General features: G+C 39.5%; 1 protein-coding gene across 3 annotated transcripts in view; it reads right to left on the reverse strand.

Moving 5' to 3' along the window:
* RALGAPA1 (Ral GTPase activating protein catalytic subunit alpha 1) overlaps positions 1-25,743 on the reverse strand; it is a 235,006-nt gene that overhangs the window by 183,565 nt on the left and 25,698 nt on the right. For all 3 annotated transcript variants that reach the window (XM_084632410.1, XM_084632409.1, XM_084632408.1), the window contains exons 8-13: positions 19,245-19,383; positions 16,924-17,135; positions 15,730-15,969; positions 12,596-12,787; positions 11,048-11,185; positions 1,910-2,058 (exon numbers count right to left, since the gene is read on the reverse strand). In XM_084632410.1, coding sequence (XP_084488536.1) covers positions 1,910-2,058; positions 11,048-11,185; positions 12,596-12,787; positions 15,730-15,969; positions 16,924-17,135; positions 19,245-19,383 — 1,070 coding nt within the window. The remainder of the gene's footprint in view (positions 1-1,909; positions 2,059-11,047; positions 11,186-12,595; positions 12,788-15,729; positions 15,970-16,923; positions 17,136-19,244; positions 19,384-25,743) is intronic.

The following is a 25,743-nucleotide window of genomic DNA, read 5'->3' on the forward strand; positions in this document are numbered from 1 at the left end:
ACACAGAAAGAGTAGGGTCAGAAACAGCCCAACATCGGTCTATTTTTAAAAAGTTTATCACTCCTGCCCCTTATTGCCTGTCTCTCTCCACTGCCACAACAAGGAACCCCTGCAGGATTCCCTTTCATATGTCATATAAGCCTTTCTACCTGCTCTCTCGAGGAAGCATGGCTCTCAGGAGTCCCAAATGGCAGCAAAGTTATTTTTAATTAGATCACTATTTCTGATCCTAACCTACACTTTTTTTTTTAAAGCACCAAGTGAGAGTATTTGGCAGGGGACTGGTGTCATAACAGAAGATAACTTTCTAAATATACTCTACCAGGTCTAAAGGGGTGGCAAGAAAGAAATGTCTTCACAGTCACAACTGAATAACACTGGTTGAAGGTTTGTTTAAAGTTATATGAGGCCTGTGAAGGCATTACATTTAAAATTATCTATTGGAATTTGCTAGAAATTCCCATTTTGCTCCCAAGTCTCCACTGGATAGCAGAGAACCAAGTCTGACTACTTTTGTTTTTCCACATATGGATACATAGTGATGGCAGCCCTACTTACGAAGAACTCAGGAGACATCAGTAAGGGACAATGAAATTTAGATTACGACGAAAGAAGTTGGAAATTTAAAGATTTGCTGCTGCTCTCTGCTGCAGCAGACCATGGTGGCATTCAACTATTCCATTAGAACAAGGCGGCCGAGGGGGTGGGGGGGGGGGAGAAGGGAGGAAAGAGAAGAGAGGAGAAAGAAGAGACGAGACTGACTGACTACAGAAATGGCTCAGCTTTGGAGCTGGGTTTTGCCCCATGTACCTGGTTCGTTAGAAAATAATAAACTGGTTAAAGCGTGGATGGATTTTTGCATAAGTTGCAGAATAAGTTGCAGACAGGGATCAGTATAGACCTTTAAACATTAAATTACTGAACTTGTATACACCCACTACCTTTAAGCTAGCCCTACTCCAACACAGATCTCTGAAAAGAATCTTCCTATAGCTTTCCTAGGTGGGTGGACAAGTACCCCTGGGTCACAGAGTGGGACAAAGTAGAACAAAAACAGGTCAATGCACCTCCCCCCCACAAAAACAAACTGAAGTGGTCACAGGTACCACCATGGGGGGATGAAGTGGGGGGGGGGGGAGAAATACCCACAGACAGGAAGTGGTAGAATGGGCATTCAACCCCAACATCCCTCCTCCAAAAGTAGTAGAGCTTGGCTTCCCCAGCTCTTGGCTCTCAAGCACTATTCCCCCCAATGGGTAGTACAGAACCCAGCTTTTAATAGGGTTGAGGCCAGGAAAGGGGATGGCGATATTCACCACCCTCCCAAAAGCTGATAAGACTGGTCCTGCCCTTGGAATAGAAGCCATCAGTGGCCACACAGGAGGCATATAGTTTATCTATTTCTCTTTCCTCTCCCCACATCCCAAATGAACATTCAGCACTGGCCACTCAGAAAAGGTGCCTGTCTATGATCCTTTCAGTAGCTCTGGAGAAACGACAATTGCAGCTGCTGATCTTTGCCTCACAGGTCCACTGACCATCACTGATGCTGTCTTTTAGTGCTGAGGGTGTCTATTTCTATCCCTTCCACTAAGCAATCCCCTTCCAGCTAGGATGGAGGTGTCCACGTGTGCCTGTTGTAAGAGTTATCTAGATTTATTTAAAGGGTTTTTTTTTGCAGGGGGAAGGCAGGAGGTGGTCCATGTGTACTTTATACCCCCAACTCCATCAAAATGATACTTTAAAGTAAACCTGGATACTCATCACTCTTAAAAAGACTGACTAATTGAGAGAAATTGACTCACTTAGTAGAAACCATCCCATTGGACTTCCTGGGTATTAAAAAGTTTTTAAAATATTTGGTCCAGTTCATTAAAAATCTTAAAGATAAAAGCATAAGCTTTTTTACCAAGTTTTCTTGTCCATTGTTACTTGCACCACCATGTGACGGTAGATATTAAGAATGCGTTTACACATATCAGTGTGTTCATCCAAAAGAGTTTTAATTTCATTTGAAGGCTCAAGAAGGAATATATTTGAAGAGTTTATTATAAAAACCTATAAACAAAAGAAGTGGCAATTAAAATTATTAGCCTGAGAAGCTAGCCAGTTTTAGCTCTGATTAAAACAACCCTACAGATAACTGTAGAAAATAAAAGTAAAGTAGTGATGTAAATTTCCATAGGTACATCACTGGTTTATCCGGCTTTAATGAGTGACAAATTCAAGAATAAAATTGGTTTAAGTTTCAGTTTAGCAGAAGAGAGAATTTTTCATGTTTTCTATATAACATTTGTACAAGTTTCTAAAGATATATTATATGGAGAATTACTCAAGGCTGTGTTAAAACTGGAGAACATCCAACAGCATAAATCCACTGCTGTCCTCTGTAACACTACAACCACAAAGTAACATTTGATAAAACCACGATAGTGTATCTATATATACACACACGCTGTGCCTGACAATGACTGTGGAATTTCTATATTTTGGGACTTGAATTTTTATCCCACAGCGTGTAGCACGGCTTGCTAAGAGTAGGGTATCTGGGATATTTACCAAAGAGGCTGCCCTCACACTTAGCTATACAAAACTCCCAGAATGCTGCTCTCTCAAGATTCCAACACCCTAGTCCATACTGCCACAATGAACTCTACGTATCAGAGTTAGCCATGTACAGTTATCCATTTCCTTACAGAATTTAAGGTATCAAACAAGTCTTGCTTAGCATTAAAAAAAACAAACACACAAAACAGCAATGGGGACAATTTAGAAGAACAAAGAAAGGTGATTGCAATCTTTGAATCATCATGTATGAGACAATGCTCCAAGATGAGCATCCTGACATTAATGTCTGCTGTGCTTGGGTCCTGGTCAAACTTGCCCAAGCCGAGTGCCAATGTTGAGACTTGGTCCAGTCTCGAGTGGTGGCAGGACTGCGCTGAGAATCTAAAATGAGTGGGTGAAAATCTTTCAGATAAAGACACACCTTTTGTTCTTTCTGTATGCAACTTAGCCTAATAGGACAGCTAGAATCTCAGTGAGCATGAGAATAGCTATACACATTTTGGAGACTGGCCACAAATAAAGATTAAAGACCACTGGAACACATACGTGTGCAAATGTCTTGGAGAGACTATTGCATTCAGGGTAAGCAATGAAATATATATAATCCTAGAGAGGCCTCTTATTGCTAGTAAGCATTCCTCTAAGGTAAGAAGTGTTTGTAGATAGGCTTCCCAGCTGAAATGGATCTACTGATGGAACTCTACTGCCCATTCTCCATCTACTAGACAAAGCACCAAGCAAATCAACCAGAAAGGGTACTAAATCTACTATGTTGTAAGCATTCGTTGATCACAAATGTGATGTCCTGGGTATTTACTTTAGCTGGCCTGCTAAAGCGCATTATGTTTAGAGCTTCAGGAACTCCAGCTTGTACCAGATGGGACACTATTTTTATCATGCACACCAAAAATTAGAGTGCAACTACAGGGATTCTTGGGACTCTGCCTATTCTTTGCTTCCTGGGTAATGAAATTATACCTGGATTATCCCAGGAGCAAGACATTGCTTTAAATACTGCCTCCAAAAGAGTTGAATATGCCTCTATGAGGCTGAAGGGGAGATAAGACATCTTTTGAAATGTTATATTGTATGTCCCAATGCCATTTTGGGATGCTGTAGTTTATACAACAACTATATGACAAAAATGGGGAAGTTTTCCCCACAGACAGAATAATTTGGAGACAAAGTTAATATATCTCAGCATCCTCCAATTACTGATATACAGGAGACCATGTCAGGAAAGCTAACAATGCAAAAAGTGTTCTCTGCCAATACAGCGGCAAATGGGAAACAGAAAAGAAAAATAACTAATCAAGTCTCAACAGCTGTAGGCTACAAACTGATCTGTGCACTGACTTTGAATATCTACCTCTTGGATATGGATAATGCTCAAACTGATTAAGTATGGGAGTGTTCTCTCCCCCCCCTCCTTTTTTTTTTTAAAGCAACTATAATTTTTGACTAATTTGTCTGTTTCAAATTCGAAGACAAAACATTTCAGGTATAAATGTCTTTATTTCTCATTCTTTAGGAAACCATGAAACATATGGTATGTTGTAAAATACAGCTTTTAATAAACAATCACACCCCAACTGAAAATAATATAGTTTGTAAGACTGACTGTACGTTTGGTTAGCGTCTGAGTTACTACACTGAGGAAAACCATAGGTTTAAGGCCTGATCCAGGGCTCATTTAAGTCAACGGGAATTCTTCCATTGATTTCAATAGGCATTCAACCAGGTCACTGGGGACAGTGTTAGTAAGAAAGAGTACAGAGAAGGATAACAGGTAGGACAAGAACAATGTGGAGGTTAAAGGAACCTCTACTAGAATGAATGATTCCAGAGTGAGGTTGGTGGACACTACATTAATACTCCAGTGTAAGTTCTCACTCTTCCTTTTTCATGGTGGGAATAGAGGCCTCAAATATTTGCCTCAGAAGTTGAGTCTGGCTTTCTGATTCTTCGGATTTGCATCTTTTGGCCTATACACACATGAAGTCATTGGTTATATATCTGCAGTTTTATTTTTTTGTCTGCTTTGGGTATCTGCAGCTCAATATTTAGTCCTTTGCCGGCTTTTTCCTCTTCAAGTTTTAGAAGGGGATCTGGTAATTTTCCTTTTCTGTTCCACTGAAATGCAAGCAGCTGCAACGGAAGGGGGCTCTCAGCACCTTCTAGACTCAGCATGGCAGCTGTGCCTTCCTGGCCTGTGGAAGAAGCAGAGCAGAGATTAGTTGTATTTGGCAGCAGGAATTTATTCCTGTTGCAGGACTGGAATGCTGCTGTGTGCTGGACTTGAAAGAATGTAGAGTTCCCACTGTTAAGATCAGCCTCAGGAAGTCACTGGTAAAATACTATGTATTCTAAAGAATGTGCGCCATTAGTTTCAGAAATGTTTATTCTTGCTTAGTGCTTTTAGAAGCAAATAGTAAGGAACTGAACAAATAATCACCATAAATATACTTTTCCAAAATTTCTAACGCTTTGTATGTTTCTGCCCTTGAATGTTGTCTTTATTATAAGGAGAAAGAACAGAGGGTGAATATCCGTACTAAATAATTGTCCTTATCCTGCCTGCAAATGAGGAATTCTGGGCTTCATGTACCAACTACTTTATTACTGCTTGGGACTTTGGTCCCCAATAAAACAAAGCCTTAAATCAATCTGGTGTTCTATTTGGCTTTAATAAGTTTACATAAGAGACTGTGTTAAATGGGCACGATTGCTATTTAGCTCCTTATGATAATAAGCTACACTGACAACTAGAAGCTTATAGAAAAAAGCAAATTTGGTTGCAAAGGCAGCAGGAATGGGAGTCTGGTTATGCCACATTAACTTGGGGGGTTTTGGGCAGAGAACGAAGCAGCACCAGAGATATTCTAGGCTCCATTTGCAGCTTTGTTCATCTCTGGGAAATGGTAAGCTTACTTTTTTACTGGCAGTTATCATTGTCTTTATAACATCAGCATCTTACAATGCTGACTCAATAAACCCCCTTCTATTTTCAAGCACACACCAGAAATAAGATTCAGTAAATGTAGAGAGAGCACAATACCTTGCATGAATATCTGCCTCTTGATTGCTCTGGTTTGTCTCCTCTGCCAGCTGTGCTTCAGGCGGTAAGATACGTTGTTCTGGACTCAAAGCATATTCATCTTACTCACTTGTCGAGGTGGCTCTGATAAACTGAGGAGGCTTGATCAGTGGCCTGGCCTGGGCCAAGAATAATGTACATCACATCAAAAAAAAGGGCAGGTTATTCGTGCTGAACCAATACTACTGTTTTTGTCTCAGGACTTACTATACCAGAGGCTTTAATGTTCTCCCAACAATGCTTAGCATTTCATCCAATCCACAGTTTAGCTAATCTCTGACACTGTGTTGTAAATTTCCTTGTTGTTGTCAAAGAGAACTCAATCTGGATGCAGTTATCACTTCAGATCTTGATGATAGCATCACAGAAACGTAGTGGAAGGGACCTCGAGAGGGCACCTAGTCGATCCCGCTGCACTGAAGCGGGACCAAGTAAACCTAGGCCATTCCTGAGAGGTGTCTGTCCAACCTGTTAAAAACCTCCAATGATGGATTCCATACAACCTTCCTTGGAAGCCTATTCCAGAGCTTAAATTACCGTTATAGTTGGAAAGCGTTTCCTAATATCTAACACAAACCTCCTTTGCTTCAGATTAAGCCCATTACTTCTTGTCCTACCTTCAGCGGACACAGAACAATTGATCACTACCCCCTTTACAACAGCCCTTAACATATCTTGTTTTCTCAAGATTAAACATGCCACTTTTTTTTAAAAAAAACCTTTCCTCATAGGTCAGATTTTCTAAACCTTTTACCATTTTTGTTGCTCTCCTCTGGACTCTCACCAGTTTATCCTCATCTTTCCTAAACTGTGGCACCCAGAACTGGACGCAGTATTCTAGCTGAGGCCTCAGAAATGCAGAGTAGAAAGGGAAAATTACCTCGTGTCTGGCATATGACATACCAGTTAATACATCCCAGAATAATATTAGCCTTTTTTTGAAACTCCGTCACATTGTTGATTCTTTCAATTTGTGATCCACTATAACCCCCAAATCCTTTTCAGCACCACTACCACGTAGCTAGTTATTCCCCATTTTGTGCTTTATTATTTGTATTTCTGTAGCACTTACATGCTTTAGTCATGGGCCACGACCCTCCTGCAGCATTGTAAGAGGGAAGGGTGTGACCACAGGAACCCTTCAGTGGCCACTGGCAGAGCCCCCCCACTTCCCCCCCCCATACTGTAACTTACATCAGGCCTGACGCACATTGCCCCAACACACTGTTGTCACTATCTCTCTCTCTCAAAGGTGTCATCTAAGGTATCATATGTAAACTGCAACATGCTGGTTCTGAAAATAATTGTGTGATGTATGCATAGATCGTGTACAAAGAGTTGTAGATGTGTGCTGGAAATACGATTTTAAAACTTATTTGGGAGGCACAGCATGAACCCAGACTTGTGCGTTTACCTACGTGATTGGTTTGGTTACAGGCAAAAGGACAACAAATACATTTACAAATAAAGTAAACAGACATCAAGCTAAACAAGTGGGGGAGAAGGCTATTTAACAACCATGTTGGGGGAAAGAATCTGCACCCCAAGAGACCTTTCTGAGATTGACAATGGACTTTGAAGTACTAAAAAGGGGAAGCAAAGAGACAGTTTAGTTACCCTTCACCTAAAGGTAGATAGGGTACAGCACCTGTTGTGTCTATTAAATCCGATCCTTTTGGCCTGGAAGGCAAGAGTTGGTGGAAACTTTACTGTAAGCGAGAAACTTGTTTACACAAAGATTGTAACTTGCTGAAATTAAGTTTTAGACACTAGAAAGTGTTGTTTGCTTTGTAACCATACTTGCCTTCTACTCATATTCAGTATCACTTCAACCTTTGTTTTTTTAATCAACTGATTCTTGTTTTATTACAAAACTATCTCTGTGCGGTGTATTAAACTGGAAGGTGAGTCCTCAGCGAGCTATACAGGCTGGTGTGTACATTCCCTGTTTGGAGGCAGTGAACTACATTTCTGTGAATGTCCATGTGATGTTGCACTCCATATGTTTATGGAAATATGCTTATGAGTGTAAATATAATGTAACTGGAATGCGCTTTATGCAAAAGGTCTCTAAGGTATCATTACAAAGCTTATAATCTACTGAGTGTGTTCATCCTATTCGTATGAATATCATTCTTGTATCTGAAGCTAGAAATATGAAGTATTACTCTGAAGTCTTATTGTAACTATGCAAAGTGTGGGCCATTAATGGAGCTTGGAATCTTGATGGCTCCCATTAACTAGGACAATTGGTGGTAAATGGCTGTGTTTACTTGTAAGCCTTCCTGTATACTTGTGTGCCAGCCAGTGGGTAATGAAGTCTCAAGGACATGTGGGGAACATGTCACAGGATACTGAAATACATCTTAAACCTTGTGCTTTTCTATTTAGAAGGAAGGGTGGGAACCCAGAGAGAGAGACAAAGGATTCCTACCTTGTGCCAAAGATATAAAAGGGGGTGGAACAGAACAAAGGGGGCCAGTCATGAGAAATCCCCTAGTTATCACCTGAGCTGGAACTGACAAGGACTGTATCAGGGGAAAGGACTGGGCCCAGGCTAAGGAGTCTAGTCTGTGACAGAAGCTTATTGGAACATCTCTGAGGGTGATATTTACCTGTATTCAGTTTCTTAAACATATTAGGCTTAGACTTGCGTGTTGTGTTTTATTTTGCTTGGTAACTTACTTTGTTCTGTCTGCTATTACCTGAAACCACTTGAATCCTGCTTTTTATACTTCATAAAATCCCTTTTGTTTATTAACAAACCCAGAGTAAGTGATTAATACCTGGGCAAGCAAACAGCTGTGCATCTCTCTCTATCAGTGTTATAGAGGGCGGACAATTTATTTGTTTACCCTATATAAGCTTTATACAGAATAAAACTTATTTATTTGGGGTTTGGATCCCATTGGCAACTGGGTGTCTGAGTGCTGGAGACAGGAGCACTTGCTGAGCTGTTTTCAGTTTAGTCTGCAGCTTTGGGGGTGTGGTTCAGACTCTGGATCTGTGTTGCAGCAGGCTTGCATATCTGGCTCAACAAGACAGGGTTCTGGAGTCCCAAGCTGGCAAAGAAAATGTGCTCAGAGGTAGTTTCAGCACATCAGGGGACAGTCCCAAAGGGGTCTCTGTGACCAAACCGAATGTACTAGTACATTCCCTAGTAAAGCTCACAGTCCAGTGAGGAGGGACTGGACACTGCAGAGGAACATCTCTGGGTAACTCAGGAGTTGGATTCACAGATTGTTATCTGTGAGGCAAGATTTGGACTAAGAGTCCTGAAGAGTTTGCTGGCAAGGCAGACAAGCTAATGTCTCATGGAGCTCATACCTCGTTTGGGAGCAGCAAAATACCTCACTTGTTGAGGCTGAGAGGAGTTACACAGGGGTTCAAAATTCAGGGTACCCCAAGCAGGAGGTCACACATCTGTCTACACATTCTACATTACAGGAACAGTTTTTCTTAAAATCCTCTTGGGTGTCTTTGTTAACTATTTGTACTACCGTAGTGCCTAGAAGCTGTAATCATAGACCAGGACGCCATTGCAGTAGGCATTGTACAAACACAGTAGTGGCCCATGTGAAAGGTTAATGGGGTGGAGGGAGGAGCAAATGCACATCTCTGCTGCTACTATTGTTTGGTTGGATTCTGACAGAAGTGCATAGGATAAAACAGTAAAGGCTAGCTTCATGCCAGAACAGCCTAGCCTGCTACTCACTAAGGCCTTGTCTACACTACAGCAGTACAGCTATGGCACTGCAGCTGTGCCACAGTAGCATCATAGTGTAGACACTTCCTACAGCAATGGCAGGGGTGTTTCTGTCAATGTAGTTAATTCACCTCTCCAAGAGGTGGTAGCTAGGTTGAAAGAAGAATGCTACCATTGACCTTGCCATGTTTACACTGAAGGGATTAGGTCAACCTAACAATGGGACTCAAGGTGCAAAAAATGCCGAGTGACATCAATTTAATTTTTAAGTGCAGACCCAGGCCTGAGTATCTGTGTGGACACTGCTGCCACACTCTACTCCTGTTTCAAAGAGGGGTAGCTCTTGGGCACTGTTCATGAATGGCAGCAAGGTCTATTCAGACAATTTGCATAGACAAGCCCGATGAGACTTGCAGTCTCCTCCCTGCAAAAGTTTCCCGGTAACAGCCAAGAACAGCAGCCTCTATGTCTGCTAGGGAGAAAGCATCCCTATTCCCTAGTACATCACATAAGCAGAGACTCACTAGACTCAGCTATCATATAGCCTACAATTTCAAAAAACTTATGCTCAGGTTGCCTGCTGAGCTCAGGAAAGCTCAAGGATTTTTTCATTCAACTTAAAGAATGGGGTTTTTTTGCTCAACAACTAAAAAGTGACTAAGCATGCTCAGTGATCATCTAAGTGCTAATACAGTACTACTAAGACCTGTGCTCATAAACAACATTATGCACATGAATAATCTCATGGTCAGACTCCAATGTACACTGAACACACTAAAAAAAAAAAAATTCAAGGTAAAAAAAAAAATCTCCAGTGTCTTATAATACAAGAACAAGGCATTTTGCTCAAAATGTCCAAAATAACTGACCTCAGTGCTGAGACCAGTTATAGAAAATTTCAACTCCAAAAGCAGAATTTTCAGGAAGTTACAAATAAATGGGGGGAAAAAAAATAAGGCTATACAAACAACTCCAGCTAATCTTTACTACAGCATTTGCAACTTATTCAATACTAGTGTTGTGAGTTATTTCCAATTAAAATGCACCCATGCAAAGTTCCACAAATCCTCGTATTTGATAAACACCTAATTACATTTTAAAATGTAAATAAACTGTTAATACAATATGATTTAAATAAGTTAGGAAGATCTAATAAGTGTTTATCTCCAGCTATAAAATTAAGCCACCACATGTATTCTAATATAGATAAAATTTCATAAAGTAAACAGGAGAGCACTCATCATCAATTCATAAAAAACCAAACAAACCAAACAAACAGCGTGGATTAGTTTAGATAATTTTTTCTGTAACACCCTATAGAACAGAGTACACTTTCGGATGTAGTAATGAAGGTATGAAATAAAGATTTTTTTTTCATTGTGTGAGCCAACAGTAGTAAATGCAGTCCTGTTATACTATATGTTAAATTATGTCAAAAATGGAGAAAGAATGCAGGAAGTCACTAAGAACACAGTAAACTATCATTATAGCTTTATTATCCATCCCCTTAATTAAATCTACAATCATTTAGCAAAGCTGAGATGTTATGGAATAGCAGACTCATTCTGTAATCATGTTTCGTTTTATCCATTAACATTTTATTTACACAATATTAAAGAAAACAAGTTAAACATGAAAGAATAAAATTGAGGTGGGAAGAGGAGTGCATTCCATACCTGTAACACTGATTGTACTCCGGCTCGTATATTTTGCTCAGTGATATCTATTTCAGATGTTTTATGGGAAGCATCTTGGTAGCAGCCATCTCTTGTCCAACTTGAATTTCGAACATGACCAGAGTTTGTTATTTTTTCCTGAAGCATAAAAATATTTTGTTTCTTAAACTCCCAGAGAAAAAAACACATGAGAATTAGGTTTTTGGCCCCCCCCCCTTTTTTTTTTTTTAAATAAAGGAGAAAATAAGAGCTGAAAATGACTACTGAAAGAGCAGCCTCCCTCCCAGAGACTGAGAAATGGAAGAAGAAGGTGTATGTCTAGGCACCTTAAAAAAAGGATACAATTTAAAGTCTTAGAACAAATATTCAAAATAATAGGGGGGAAATTAATTGCTACTTTGTCTCATTCTGCGTGGAACACTTTTCGTATAGTGCAAGGATATAGTGCATAAGCCATCTCCCTAAGGTAGTTTATAGTTCATTGCTAACTAATAAGTATGGATACAATTTTGTCACAGTAAAAATTATGCAAAATGTACAGAGCAATCATGGTAAAAAAGTACAAAATCAGGGTATGCCCAAGCCAGAGCCAAAGAAGTCTCTGAATCCGTGACCAAATCACATTCTTACTAATAAGCCATATTAGAGAGTACACTAGACTACTAATGCAGTCGTAGTCCTCAGTGTCCTGCTCCTTCTTGTACTGAAGTCATTGGGGAATTTTGCAGTTGACTTAAAATGTGCAATGTCAGGCCTCAAGGGCATTTGCCTTTCACCCTGTGCATCTAAGGTATATTTTATATTATATAAAACCAATGAAAACGCTTACAGCTATTCTGAAGGAAATTGAAAAAAATAACCACCGCATTTAAAGATGGTAAAGGTCTGCCTATTAGAGAAAAACTCAATTTTGTTTTGGTCCCCAAACTGAGGCATTTTCTCTTAGGAAGCTCTTGGTAGGAGAATACACAGTGTCAAGTTCTAAATATATACATAATCACTAACATTAAATTACACTATTATAAATTTAGAGTAGGATTAGGTTTTCAAAAGGCATATGAGCAGTTAGGTGCCTGGCTTCCCATTGAAAGTTAATGGGACTGTCTGTGACTTTGAAAATCTCCCCCTTAAAATTTAATTTAAAATAGGATTTTTCTGTATTTGGTTCATTTCATTTAATGCCAGCCCCTAGAAGTCAGTTACTGCTGGGTTAAATATTTTTTCTGGTCATTTGCATAAACAATCTGAACAGAGAACTGATATGAAGGTGAAGTGCAGGCATGAATTGAATGATTTGGCAGCATAGCTTTTATGGGTGGCAGGCACCTTCACTGGGCTGCTGCTCTATTTACTCATACCTGAAGGGACAGATTTGTGCCCTTCACAGTTTTCATCTCAATATTTCCTTTCATTCCTCTTTCCCAGCTCCTGCACCAACTAGACTGCTATGTGGAAAAGACGTACATATGCTAAATAGTTCAGAAAATGAGACATCTATTTAACAATGGTCTTTTTAAATTTTAAGGAGGTCTTTTATTTTTTTTTTACCTCATCTCTCTCTTTTCCCTTCTCTGCTGAATTATGTTCTGCAACATTTTCATCACAATCTATATTTACAGATGTCAATATTTCTTCAGATTCTTTCATAAATAAAGGCTTATCTTCCTGTTGGATCCACTCCTGGTAAACCTTCACCACTTTCCTCATAGCAGCTGCTTCGCAAATTGGCAACAAAAATGCCTAGTTGGGGGGGGGAAAAGTTATAACATTTGAGACACTTTATCTATGTTCTCACGATACTGCTAGTAGTAAACAATTTCAGGAGCATGCATTTCAATTTATGGATGTGATATGAAAATAGAAAGTGGACAATGTGACTTAATTTTATTTTAAAAAATTTAGGACTCACTATACTATCCATTCTGTCTCTTCGGGGCAAAATAGTGGATTTTTATTGGGGGAAAGGAAAAGTGAGAAACATCCAACCCACTTCTTTGAACTCTAGGAAAGCTCCTACCCAAGCATCAGGCTCTACAGATGGAGAAACAGCTGCAGCCACTCTGCAGGAATTTAAACTAAATGCTGATTTCCATCAGTATTAGTTTATTAACTTTTCCCAACACCACTCTGGAACACCCTGAAAGTCGGGGGGAGGGGGGAAGGGCAGGAAAAAAGTCTGAAAGGAAAAAGTGACACCTGGCAAAAAAGCTTTACTGTTAGGGACCTGGATGTAGTTAGCATGGAAGGGGAACAGCAAGCAGTGAGACTCCATGCAGATCTGTTCCTGCATAGATCTTAGGGTCCCACTGATATTTGAACAACAAACTCTCATTAAAAGAAAGAAAAGAAAACTCAGTGGAAGCTACTGCTGCATCCAGTCACATACATGGGGGGAGAAAGAGTATGGGGCAATAGGATATTATATTAGCCATTTGAATTTGTATTGATAACAAAGAGCCATGTTTTACTGCTGCTATGAATGAGTGGCGCAAAACAGATGACAGAGAAAAGGCATTTTTCATAACTAGAGTTATGAAAAAAATGCATTTCAGGAAGCCAGTTTGCTTGCAAGATGCTGCTCTCTTCAGGAAGTATTATGTAACTGTGGGGCTAATACAAAAGTGCTCTCAGATCAGCAGTCTCCAACGTTAAGTTTTGGGCTTCTGCTAAACTTAACTATGTTCAAAGACAGCCTACATTAATGCAATATACTTGTTGGAAATTTCACTTTCTTTTAAATTCACAATTTTACCAGCTTGTGCACTTTTACTGTACTGGCTGTATTAAAAAGAATAAAATAAACTGAACCTGTGTGCATTTTCCAAGAACCACTGGATATACCAACATCCCAAAGAAATGCATGATTCTTGCTATGAACAACACATTCTCAACTTTAGGACTGAACACTTCAAAGGAGTATCAGAATGGGACACAGCTATTCTATGACTTCCACAGTCAGCTAAAGAGTAGGATAGGCAACTGCTACCTTTTAGAGAGTTTCTTATGCTTTGGCTTTGTAACATAGAATGCTCTACAGCTTTCACAGTACAGGAAATATGATGTAGCTGAGGGAATGCTGCCACACCTGCTGGGCCATGGTTATTAATGAATTCACAGATTCCAAAGCCAGAAGGGATCACTATGATAATCCAGTCTGATCTGTGTGCACAGGCTGTAAATTTTTTTCTAGAAGCTGGATTAATCTTAGCAAGTCTTTTAGAAAGGTACCTAATCTCATTCTAAAGATTCCAAGGGATGGTGATTCCATCATCTCCCCTGGGGTAAGATCCTCTGATGTTTAATTACCCTCAGAGCAAGAAAATTGAGTCTTATTTCAAAGTTGAGTTAGTGTACCTTCATCTTCCAGCCACTGGATCTTGTTATGCCTTTGTCAGCAAGACTGAGAAGCCCCTCACTATCAGATATTTTCCACATGTAAATATTCATACACAGTGATCAAGTCACCTCTCAACCTTCTCTGATAAGCTAAGCAGATGGAGCTCCTTAAGCTTCACATCACATTCATAGAATATCAGGGTTGGAAGGGACCTCAGGAGGTTATCTAGTCCAAACCCCCTGCTCAAAGCAGGACCAATCCCCAACTAAATCATCCCCGCTAGGGGTTTGTCAAGCCCAACCTTAAAAACCTCAAAGGAAGAAGATTCCACCACCTCCCTAGGTAACGCATTCCAGTGCTTCACCCCCCTCCTAGTGAAAAAGTTTTTCCTAATATCCAACCTAAATTATTGTTTTCCAGCCCCTGAAACATTTTTGTGACCTTTCTTCAAACTCCCTCCAGCATTGCCACATCATTCTTCAACTGTGGACACCGGATCTGGGTACAGCATTCTTGCAGCTGTTTTACCAATGCTGTGTACAGAGGCAAGGTCAGTTCTCTACACCCATTTAATAGTCCCCTTTTATACATCCAAGGACCACATTAGCCCTTTCTGCCACAGTAGTACACTGAGTGCTCACTGAGGCAGTCATCTACAACAATCCCCAAATCCTTTTCCGAATTACTGATTCCCAAGACAGTATCCCATCCCATAGGTATAGCCTGCATTCTTTGTTCCCAGATGTATTAACCTTGCATTCACCTGTATTAACACACATTGTATAGGACTGTTACCATTTAACTAGGAGATTCAGATCACTCTGTAGCAGTAACCTGTTCTCATTATTTACTACCTCACCACACAGCATGTTATCTGCTAACTGTATCTTTTCCAGATTCATAATTAGACAGGCAACAATTCATAATTAGCTAGGCAATCCAGATGGAGGATTTTTGGCTCCCAATATAGTTAACCCAGATAACTTTGCTAAAATTGTCCACATTACATGAAGTCAAAGTTATGTCCCTCAAGTGATGAGCAAAACAAAACCAGGAAGCAGGGGCAGATTTTTCATACTAGTTGTTTTAAATTAGCTTTTGCTTTCTACACACAAGGGAGAGAGTGTGAGGTGGAAAAAACAGATGGAAAACTTTGCTGAACAAAAACCAACGTGTTTACCATTGGCCTAAATTTAAAATGAACAGTGTAAATAAAAACACAATCAAAGCTTTTACACTTATGTACACTCTTACTTAACACAACCTATTTGAAACAAAAACTATCAATATTATCAGGGTTTAAACTAAAAACAAAAAATTCTTCTACACTTGATGGCTTCTTTACCTGTCGAAATATCTCTGTAAGAAAGTTAACATTACTTCTTTTAGAAGAAAAGACTTTGCGGACTATTTCAATATCAGTTAGATGCTCTTCATCAATACTACAAAGGCTGGAGGAACTTGGTTCTCTCTCTGTTAGGGTGCTTGTATTAGAATGAGATTGTTCTGGCTCTGTATTTCTATCGGGTCTATCAACAGTGTCATTTTTACTGTCTTCTCTAGAAGCCATGCTAGCAGCTGCTCTCTGAAACAAAAGAGCAAGAAAATAGTTCTAGTAATATAATTTAAATACAATTCTTAAAACAGCACAGAGAATTCTGCAGACAATGTGAGAAATAAGTATCTCAAAGCGCTACATATCTACTAGATAATGTAGAAAGTTAGTGGTTGTCTGAAGCCAGTTAAAGTACAGATCTCAAGCACAAGGGAAGTCCAGTTATTGTCCAGTCAGATCAATGACCTTCACTAAGAATTCTAATCTGTGTTGCCTTTACTCAGTTTGCTAACCTATAATCAGACATTTCTTGGGAGTATTTAGAAGTGTTATCACAAACAACCCAGTCTTACAAAACCTCAGCGAACAGAGCCACGGAAGTCAAAAAGCATTTGGATTGCTGGATTGGGCTTTAAGGGAAATTGAGCATATCACTCTATGCAGAGAAGTAAATGTAGATTTACTTCAACAATTCACCAAAAAGTAATTTATAGATCAAAACATTTTGTTAGGTGAATGAAAACAGTACTTCACAGTAAATTTCTATTATTTTGGTATAAGATTTAAATATTTGGCGATTCTTTCCATATTGGATTCAGGCCTGGAGATTTCATTTAAAGACAAATAGTCTTTCTTCAATTAGCTAAAACTAAGGAGATGTCTACACAGCGCTTTAATGTGGCTGTGTAATCGTGGCTCCAGCTCTCCCAGTGCTGTAATAAAACCACCTCTGTGAGGGGAATGGCTCCCAGCACTGTAGCACTATCTACACTGTCACTTTACAGGGCTGAAATTTGCATCCATCAGGGGTGTGTTTTTCCACACCCCTAAGCAAAGAAAGTTTCGGTGCTGTAAGTGGCAGTGTAGACAAGGCCTAAGAGAAACATACAGTGGTAGAATTTCAGTGTTGACATCACAACAGAAGACTACTAAGAAATCTTTCAAAATAGAGAAAAACTATTTGAAATGTGCGTTTGGTGATACCTGAATATTCTTTGGCACAATTTCACCACCTTCCATCCCAGGAATATGAGGTCCTGTATGAGGTTTTGGCTCAAGCCAGAAAGACACCAGCCATCGAATGACAATAACACGAGCCTTAAGGAAAGGTTCCTTTGTGCAATATATTGCTTCATTGGTTTCAGCATCTTTCTTTACCATTACATAGTGTGGCTTTGGTCTCATTTGTGGTATCTCTGTGATGAAAAGCAAGCATTTTAAAATTAGTGTCAGAAGAAAGGCTTACCACCTCAAAGCCCTATCCAACCCAATTGAAATCCCAGGGCTTCTGGGTTTTTGAAACTCCCAGGATAGCACAGTCATTAAGTCCACAAGGGCATGGGACAGACATTCTCTCAATAGCAATAAAAGAGAAGAGCATTAAGCTTCAAAAGGCAGCCCTTGGAAATTGTATTTGTGGCCTAGAAGGCTGCAAACATTTTCTACTGGATGAACCGCTCCATTTACCCCTTCTTTATGCTCTCGTTTGTGGGGTAACAAACAATTCTTAACAAGTAAAGTTTAATTTATAAAAGTACCTTTTTATCCAGATGATCCCCTAAGCTGTTTTAAAATTATGTACTATACTGAGGAATTACATGGCCTGCCACTGATATGGAGTGAAACCCAGCAAAATTTTGACAGCGAACAGCAACACTACGCCACTGTTCAGAACAAAAAAGTAAAGGAAGCCACCTTTCAGTTAAAACTACGTGAGTAATTTTAAGTGGCAGAATGTAATTACCCAAACTGGACTTTGGCCCAAACAAGCACAGCATTTTCATTTAGGGTGGGAAGAAACTGTTGTAGGTTTATTTAGAAATGAAAATTTGTTTATAATTGATCAAATAGGTTATTGAGCAACAATTCACAGATGAAGTAATTCACCCATTTTGCAGAGGATCATATCATACCACTTAAGCCCTGTGGTTGAACCTCTAGGGGTTGTGGGGGGGAGAATGTAGGTGAATCAGATGCAAAGTGATGTCAACACATTAAGTGGGACAGAAAAGCTATCCTTGCTGATCTATGTGGGTCTAGTGTGGAAGGTCATGAAGGGAACAGGCAGTGAGCATACTAAAACAAGTGTCATGAAATCTATGTTGATGTAGATCCACGGTTCCAGCACCCCTGGCATGGTGGGTTCAGGGCCTCTATTCCAGTCCACAGGATTTAACAGCAGTTTTGAGGAACATACAACAGCCCTTGCTGGCTTTTGTGGAGGCCAGCAAGTGGGAGGAAAGTGTGTGGCATGAATTTCACCTGCCCAACCACTCTACCCTTATAGGCTTTGTTTAAATTAGGATGGAAAGGTGTGTTAAATTGTGTTAGCTAGCTTAATCTAACCAACCCCTTTTAAAACTCTAACACAAGGCAAGTTATATTTTAACATATGCAAAACTTGTTAATTTAGAGCTTGGGAGATGCCACGGTCTTAACATGACCAGCCTAGCACATGCTAACATATAATTTGCCTTGTCTTGACTAAACTTTAGAAGGTATTATGGAGTCTAACTGATCTGGCTCTGGGTCAATGGAGTGGATATTACCCAATGAGCAACACTGCTAATTTCTTTTGGATCCACAGAACTAACAGTTTTTTTCTCTTCTAAATGTAATTTAATCCATGATATAGGGTGCATTACGGTTGATTTTTTTTTTTTTTTTAAACTTGGTTCTTAGAGCAGTGAGTGTATCCAAATGACTAATATGGTTTAGATAGAACAGCAGACTGCCTCCTGGGATAGAAGCTTGGCACTACGATTGGCTCACCTAGAAGCTAAAGAGCGAGTAACATTTTGGAGAAGAGGAACCTAAGAAACTTGAAAAGATCTTGTCTAATTTTTTTAGAAACCTTCGATTAATTCTTAAGTGGATGGAAACAGATAATGCTTTCTTTTCCCCTCCCTGCCCTTGTTCCTTCTGCTCCTTTTCCTCCCACCCCATTCCTTTATATATTTTTCTTTAAGTTATTCCTTTCTGTTGTCCCCTGATTTTAGGAATGTGGGATGAAATCAAAACTATAAATTTAAAAAAATGATTTTAAGTATGTAAGAGTTAAATTTATTTAAAGTGAATCAGAGCAATACAGCATCCTGACTGTTAAATAATTAAAAAGAGAGGTCAAGGGGTGTTTCCATCAATACAGGTGAACTCAGTAGAATTGAAACCATACATCATAGATAAAGGCCATATTTCTTAACAGTAAGGGAAATGTTTTTGATCCAAGTTCTCTGCAAGCAGCATCTCTATACTGTAAGTTGCAAAATGTTTAAGCATCTGTACAATCATTAAACACCACTTACCAAGTACAGGATTATACAAACTGGTCTCCTTACAGATGTTTGGGAAAATATAAGGCAAGTAATATTTTTTAAAATATGAAAACAAGAATGAAAATCCCTTTTCTTGGTTTTCCTTGTTCTTCCATTCTAAACTCTTGACCTTAAAGAAAAAAAAATTACTTTTTGAGGCTGAAACATGGAATATTTGTTTCAATATTTCCCAAGTATATCAAATGTTTCAGAAGTTTGCTGTAGTTTTTTGTTTTTTTAAGTTGTCAAAAGTCAAACAAATTTCAGTTTTAATTAAACGTCAAATGTACTTTAAAGATTTGCTAAACGGAGCAAAGATAAAGTAAGAGGAAAGATTCTATTGCTTAATTATACAAGAGAAATTACTACATTAGGACTGGATTGTATGCATTTTAATAATTATAATGTTACATTTTCAAAATGGTGGGAGGGACTGGCTATCTGAGAGATTAGTAAAACTATGCAAATCTTTTCCTCTAAGCTCTGGATTCAGCAGAATACTTAACCATATATGTAATTTTAAGCACATGCAGAATCCCACTGAAATCAGAGATTTTAAGAATATCAAGCCTGAGGTGGCCCCTCCAGAAGTGGGTTTAATTTGTAGTAAATCATCCTGCTTTGTTTCAAAGTTACTTTATAAAATATAAAAGTATATTTGTGCTTACCTGAAAGATTCCTTTCTTTTTTGTGTAAAAATGTCCAGAGATCTGTTACAATAGGTACTTCAGCCTGCCTGCAGCTCAAGAGCAGAACCAGACCTGTCAATCACTGACAGCCGGGGTATGCTCTGCTTTCTGAAGTTCCTTCCAGTTCACGTAACTTCTAGGGACAGCATAATTCAAATATACTTTCTTAAATTAGAGATTGATTTGTTTTTCCTCAAAGCATATTGACTGCAGAATATGGTAAATTCAACCTACTGACAACATACCCAAATCCTTGAATGTCAGTTTACATCTCTGTCCTGGGTAATCCACTTGTCTCCAGAATGGGCTGGATCTGTGGACCTTAGTACTCAAAAGTAGGAAAATTTTCAGGTAAGCACTGAGAAGTTTTCCTATTCTTCTTCATGCTAAGGTCCAAAGACCCATTAGAATGGGATTTTCAGAGCAGTGCCCTCTCAGGGATTATCCTTCAAATATGGACTTCCAAAACAAGATAAAGGAGATACTTGTATATAATCTATCTAGTCGAGGGCACTAAGATACCGAGAACTCTTCTCCAAAAGAAGAGAAGTAGCATTGGCTATGACTGGATGACCAATATGCAGAATTTGGTCTACTAATGGCCATCTGCAGATCTCAGTACAGGACTACTCTGCTCTGCAATTGTGAGTGCGCCTAAGAACTAGACTCTGATGCTTAATTGAAGTAGGAACAGTTCTTGAATTTACTCATGGAATGGATGCTACGACACAGTTATGAAGAGGACCCGTCTGAATTAAAAAGTATAATAATAGTACTTTGTTAGAGAAAGCTCCCAAACTCAGATAAAAAACATCTGATTATAGATAGTAGCCACTGGGAAGCCTACTCTAATGGACAGGAAATATGACACTTTCCTTCAGAGATTCAATCTGGGTAGTGCTGGAAGATGCGGAACGAGGTTCCAAGAACATACTGAATGACCTTGCAGAGTTGCAATAAGGTGGATGCCCAAATGAAGCATTTAATATTGGATTGTACAAAACTTCCTTTTCTTTAAAATGTTGAGAACATTATACCGAATCTTAGCAGAATTTGATTTTTATAATTTCTACAGATAAAAGTAAACATTCATGTTAGCATCTTTTTTTTCTTATGGATTTTAAATGTTCACAGTTGTGGAAAATTATGGGGAGGATAGTTAATGAGATGATTAGACAATGAACGTTGAAAGATTGTTAACAAGATGAAGATGGCCCTAATGGTGTGGTGTCACAGAAACAATCTTCTCATACGATACTTTGTTCCCAACAGTATTCATCCTCCCCAGCCCTATGACTGACTTCCCTGGCACCATGTGTCTATTTGACCTGAATCAAAAGACAGAGTGATTTGGTTCCTGAACTATGTATTCTTCAGTCTTATCTCTTCCTGGAAAATGTTTTTGATCAGGGTTCTGTAGAGAGAAGTGAACTTCAATCTTCTCTAAAGCCATTAATATTGCTACTATGATCCCAGAGAGACACCCTGGAATCACACGTCAGTTCAAATGATAATGATCAAATCTGGGAAAAGAAAAAGGCTGCCATCTGTCTGCAAAACATAAGAATTGTCCGAGGATGGTAAAATGGGAATTCTTGAAGAAAAATCTCCTTTAGGAACTTATTTAGATGATTCAGCTAAGGCTGTGCTCTGTTCTCAATTCCCAGAGTATAGAAATAGGATGGGGAGAGCGTTTTAATGCTCTGATCTGAAGAAAGATTATGGATGATTTCATTCATGTAATGGCCTTTCCATGGGTTGTTGAGACTGGGAGTGGGACAGAGCTGTTTCTAAAATTCTTGCACAGCTCCACAGGGTCTCCCCTCTGGACAATATCCAATGATCCCATCTGATCAAAGCTATACATGTAGCTCTAGTATTCCCAAACTGAGAAAGCCTGGCATCACATGGGGTCTTACTCCACATGGAGCTGGTTAAGAGGCCTGCATATATCTCTGAATAGAGATGAGCAATAGAGATCAGATACTGACCATGTACTTGTTCTAGATACCTCTTGCAAAGAGATATTTTCTCATGTTGTACTTCAGAGTGCTTCTAATTTCCCATATCACCAATATTCATTTCCACAGTACCTGGCAGGACTCCGGATTGTCAGCTGACTTTACTGATGACTGAATAGTCTCAGCTTTCCATAAAAGTTTTCCCATCGTATCACTTACACAGCTGGGAACTGCTTTGTCTGAGTTTCTTACCCCAAGAACCAGAGACCCACTATACATGAAACAGGATTTGAATCCCATTTCCCCCTCACTCACTTTTTATCCAGGGAGAAGCTCTTGGTCACACAATTTTAAGTCCCAAAAAGGCCATATTCCTTACAATTAGGGCTGTCAATCGAAGTTAACTCATGCGATTAACTAAAAAAAAATTGTGATTAATCGCACGGTTAAATAATAGAATACCAATTGAAATTTATTAAATATTTTCAGATGTTTTTCTATATTTTCAAATGTTGATTTTTATTACAACACAGAATACAAAGTCTACAGTGCTCACTATTATTTTTATTACAAATATTTGCATTAAAATTATAAACAAAAGAAATAGTATTTTTCAATTCACCTCCTACAAGTACTGTAGTGCAATCTCTATCATGAAAGGTTTCAGAGTAGCAGCCGTGTTAGTCTGTATTCGCAAAAAGAAAAGGAGTACTTGTGGCACCTTAGAGACTAACCAATTTATCTGAGCACAAGCTTTCGTGAGCTACAAATAAATTTATTTATGCTCAAATAAATTTGTTAGTCTCTAAGGTGCCACAAGTACTTCTTTTCTATCATGAAAGTGCAACTTATATATGTAACAAAAATCTCCATATCTGCTCTCAAAAACAAAATGTAAAACTTTACAAGTCCACTCAGTCCTACTTCTTGTTCAGCCAAATAAGTTTGTTTACATTTACAGGAGATGCTGCTGCCTGCTTCTTATTTACAATGTCCCCTGAAAGTGAAAACAGGCATTTGCATGGCACTTTTGTAACTGGCGTTGCAAGGTATTTATGTGACAGATATACTAAACATTCGTATGCCCCTTCATGCTTCGGCCACCATTCCAGAGGATATGCTTCCATGCTGATGATGCTCATTAAAAAATAATTAAATTTGTGACTGAACTCCTTGGGGGAAGAACTGTATGTCTTCGGCTCTGTTTTACCCGCTTTCTGCCATATATTTTATGTTAGAGCCGTCTCAGATGATGACCCAGCACATTTATTTTAAGAACGCTTCCACAGCAGATTTGACAAAATGCAAAGATACCAATGTGAGATTTCTAAAAATAGCTACAGCACTTGACTCAAGATATAAGAATCAGAAGTGCCTTCCAAAATCTGAGAGGGATGAGGTGTGGAGCATGCTTTCAGAAGTCTTAAAAGAGCAACTCTCAGATGCTGAAACTATAGACTCCAAACCACCAAAAAAGAAAATCAACCTTCTGCTGGTGGCATCTGAATCAGATGATGAAAATGAACAGTCTGCACTGCTTTGGATTGTTATCGAGCAGAACCCATCATCAGCATGGATGCATGTCCTCTGGAATGGTGGTTGAAGAGGAAGGGACATATGAATCTTTAGCGCATCTGCCACGTAAATATCTTGCCACACCAGCTACAACAGTGCCATGCAAACACCTGTTCTCACTTTCAAGTGACATTGTAAACAAGAAGCAGGTAGCATTATCTCCTGCAAATTGTAACCAAGTTTGTTTGACTGAGTGACTGGCTGAAGTAGGACTGAGTGGACTTTTGGCTCTAAAGTTTTACACTGAAAAATAAAACAATTCAGTTATTTTTTGTGCATAATTCTACATTTGTAAGTTCAGCTTTCATGATAAAGAGATTTCACTACAGTACTTGTATGAGGTGAATTGAAAAATACTATTTCTTTTGATTTTTTACAGTGCAAATATTTGTAATCAAATATATAAAGTGAGCACTATATTGTTTGTATTCTGTGTAATTGAAACCAATATATTTGAAAATGTAGAAAACATCCAAAAATATTTAAATAAATGGTATTCCATTTTATTTTTTTTAATGGTGCGATTAATCGCTATTAATTTTTTTTATTGCTTGACAGCCCTACTTGCATTATCATCCACCCACATTAGCACTGCTTGTAAAAGTATGCAGGGGCACTTAGGGAGTCACAGAACAGTTTTTGTTTATTTTTGTTGTACTAATGACACCTGGAAGTTTTCATGCCCCAGGGAGGGGACTGAAATTATGCCAGCCCACACATGGCTAACTTTGAAAGGCCTGTATAGTGAAGAGACCAGTCTTTCAGGTAAAAATCTCCCCAGTTAAAAATCCTAAGTCACTGATCAGGATAGCCACATTTATATGCAGTAGTGATACCACATTAAATTTTAACTAGTACACTATTGGGAGCCTACTGACCTCATAAAATGGAAGCTGGGAAAGAATGAAAAAAAATGGCGAGCCATGAAAACCCTTTACTGCCTGCTGACTCTTCCAGATCTGGGATGCTGCCCCTCTCATCACTCCGTAACCATCTGCCCCAGGGAGGAAGTAGAGGCAGTGGAGAGGCAGGGAAGCTGGGAACAATTATCTGGACATTAGGCCATGGTGACTGGGAATGATAGCCCAATACTTTCCCATTCTTTTAGGTATGGCAGGAAATTCCTACCCCACTATTAGATCCTTCAAGGCTACATGAGAAGGAATATATAGCTACAGGTTGCCTTGGGTTGCTGTACACCTCCTAAGCTTAGTTTTACAGTGAACTCTTGCCTCACAATCTATCCTCTGGTGTTTAGATATATTATTTGATTCGCAACTGATTTGGACTGGAGGTCTTCTTCCCCTTAGGAGAAAGAATTTCCTTGGGAGGTTCAGGGAGGGGTGCACACCAACAGGCATCAGCATATGTTTATGGCCTGGTCTTTTCTGCTCTGATTTGCCATGCTGCAGTCTGTGGAGCTGAGCAGGGGAAACAGGCACTGAGGATTATCTGCTCTGCTGCACTCAGTAAGGTGAGCAGGGAAAACAGAACTAATTAACTTTCCCTTTCAGAGTCTTTTCCCATAAGCCTGCTTCAGAGGCAGTATGAAATCAGGCTCAGAAGACTCCAAAAATATGTCAAGAGGCTAGTGATCTCCCTGTCCTCCAAGCAGCTTGGTTTATGAGTTTTCCCTCCCACAAACGGGCCTCTCCTGAGTTCCTCAAGAAAGGTACTGACTCCCCAGAACTAGATCCCTCTCTGTTGAATGGAATTTACATGCATCAGATAAGTCTGTTTTCCCAGGAGGTTTGAGCCTCGGCCATGAGTTGGGATTGCCAGGGGAGCAGAGTTAGAGGTGGCAGCTGAGCCCAAAAGCCCCTTACTGCATTCACTGGCATCAGCAATGTCCAGTGCCCTCCATCCTTGGTTCAGTGAGAGGAGGCGGCGGCAGCAGCTGAGCTCCACAGTCAGAGATCTGGTTGATGGGCCATAGGACTCAGGTGTGATCTTCCATCTGGCAGTCTGCCCTTCTCACTTCACTTTCCTCATGTACTATGGGGAGAAAAGGGCTGGCTGCCCCAGAGCAAATTCTTTCCCATTCCTGCCTGGCTCATTTCCTGCCCTGGGAAAGGAAGGGAGCTAAGGGGACCCTACCCAGCTTGTGCTGGGAGGGTGAAACTGCATCCTGCCTGCAGAGCCAGCAGAGCTCCCCAACATGCTTCATCCCCTTTTTGAGTAAGGCCCTTTTGCCTCTGGGTTTTCCTCAACCTAGCACACTCCCTCAAGCCTGCAAGAGCATCAGCTGCTAAAAACACCTCACTA

This window comes from Lepidochelys olivacea (genome assembly GCF_965140295.1).
Source record: "Lepidochelys olivacea isolate rLepOli2 genome assembly, chromosome: 6".
Lineage (NCBI taxonomy): Eukaryota > Metazoa > Chordata > Testudines > Cheloniidae > Lepidochelys > Lepidochelys olivacea.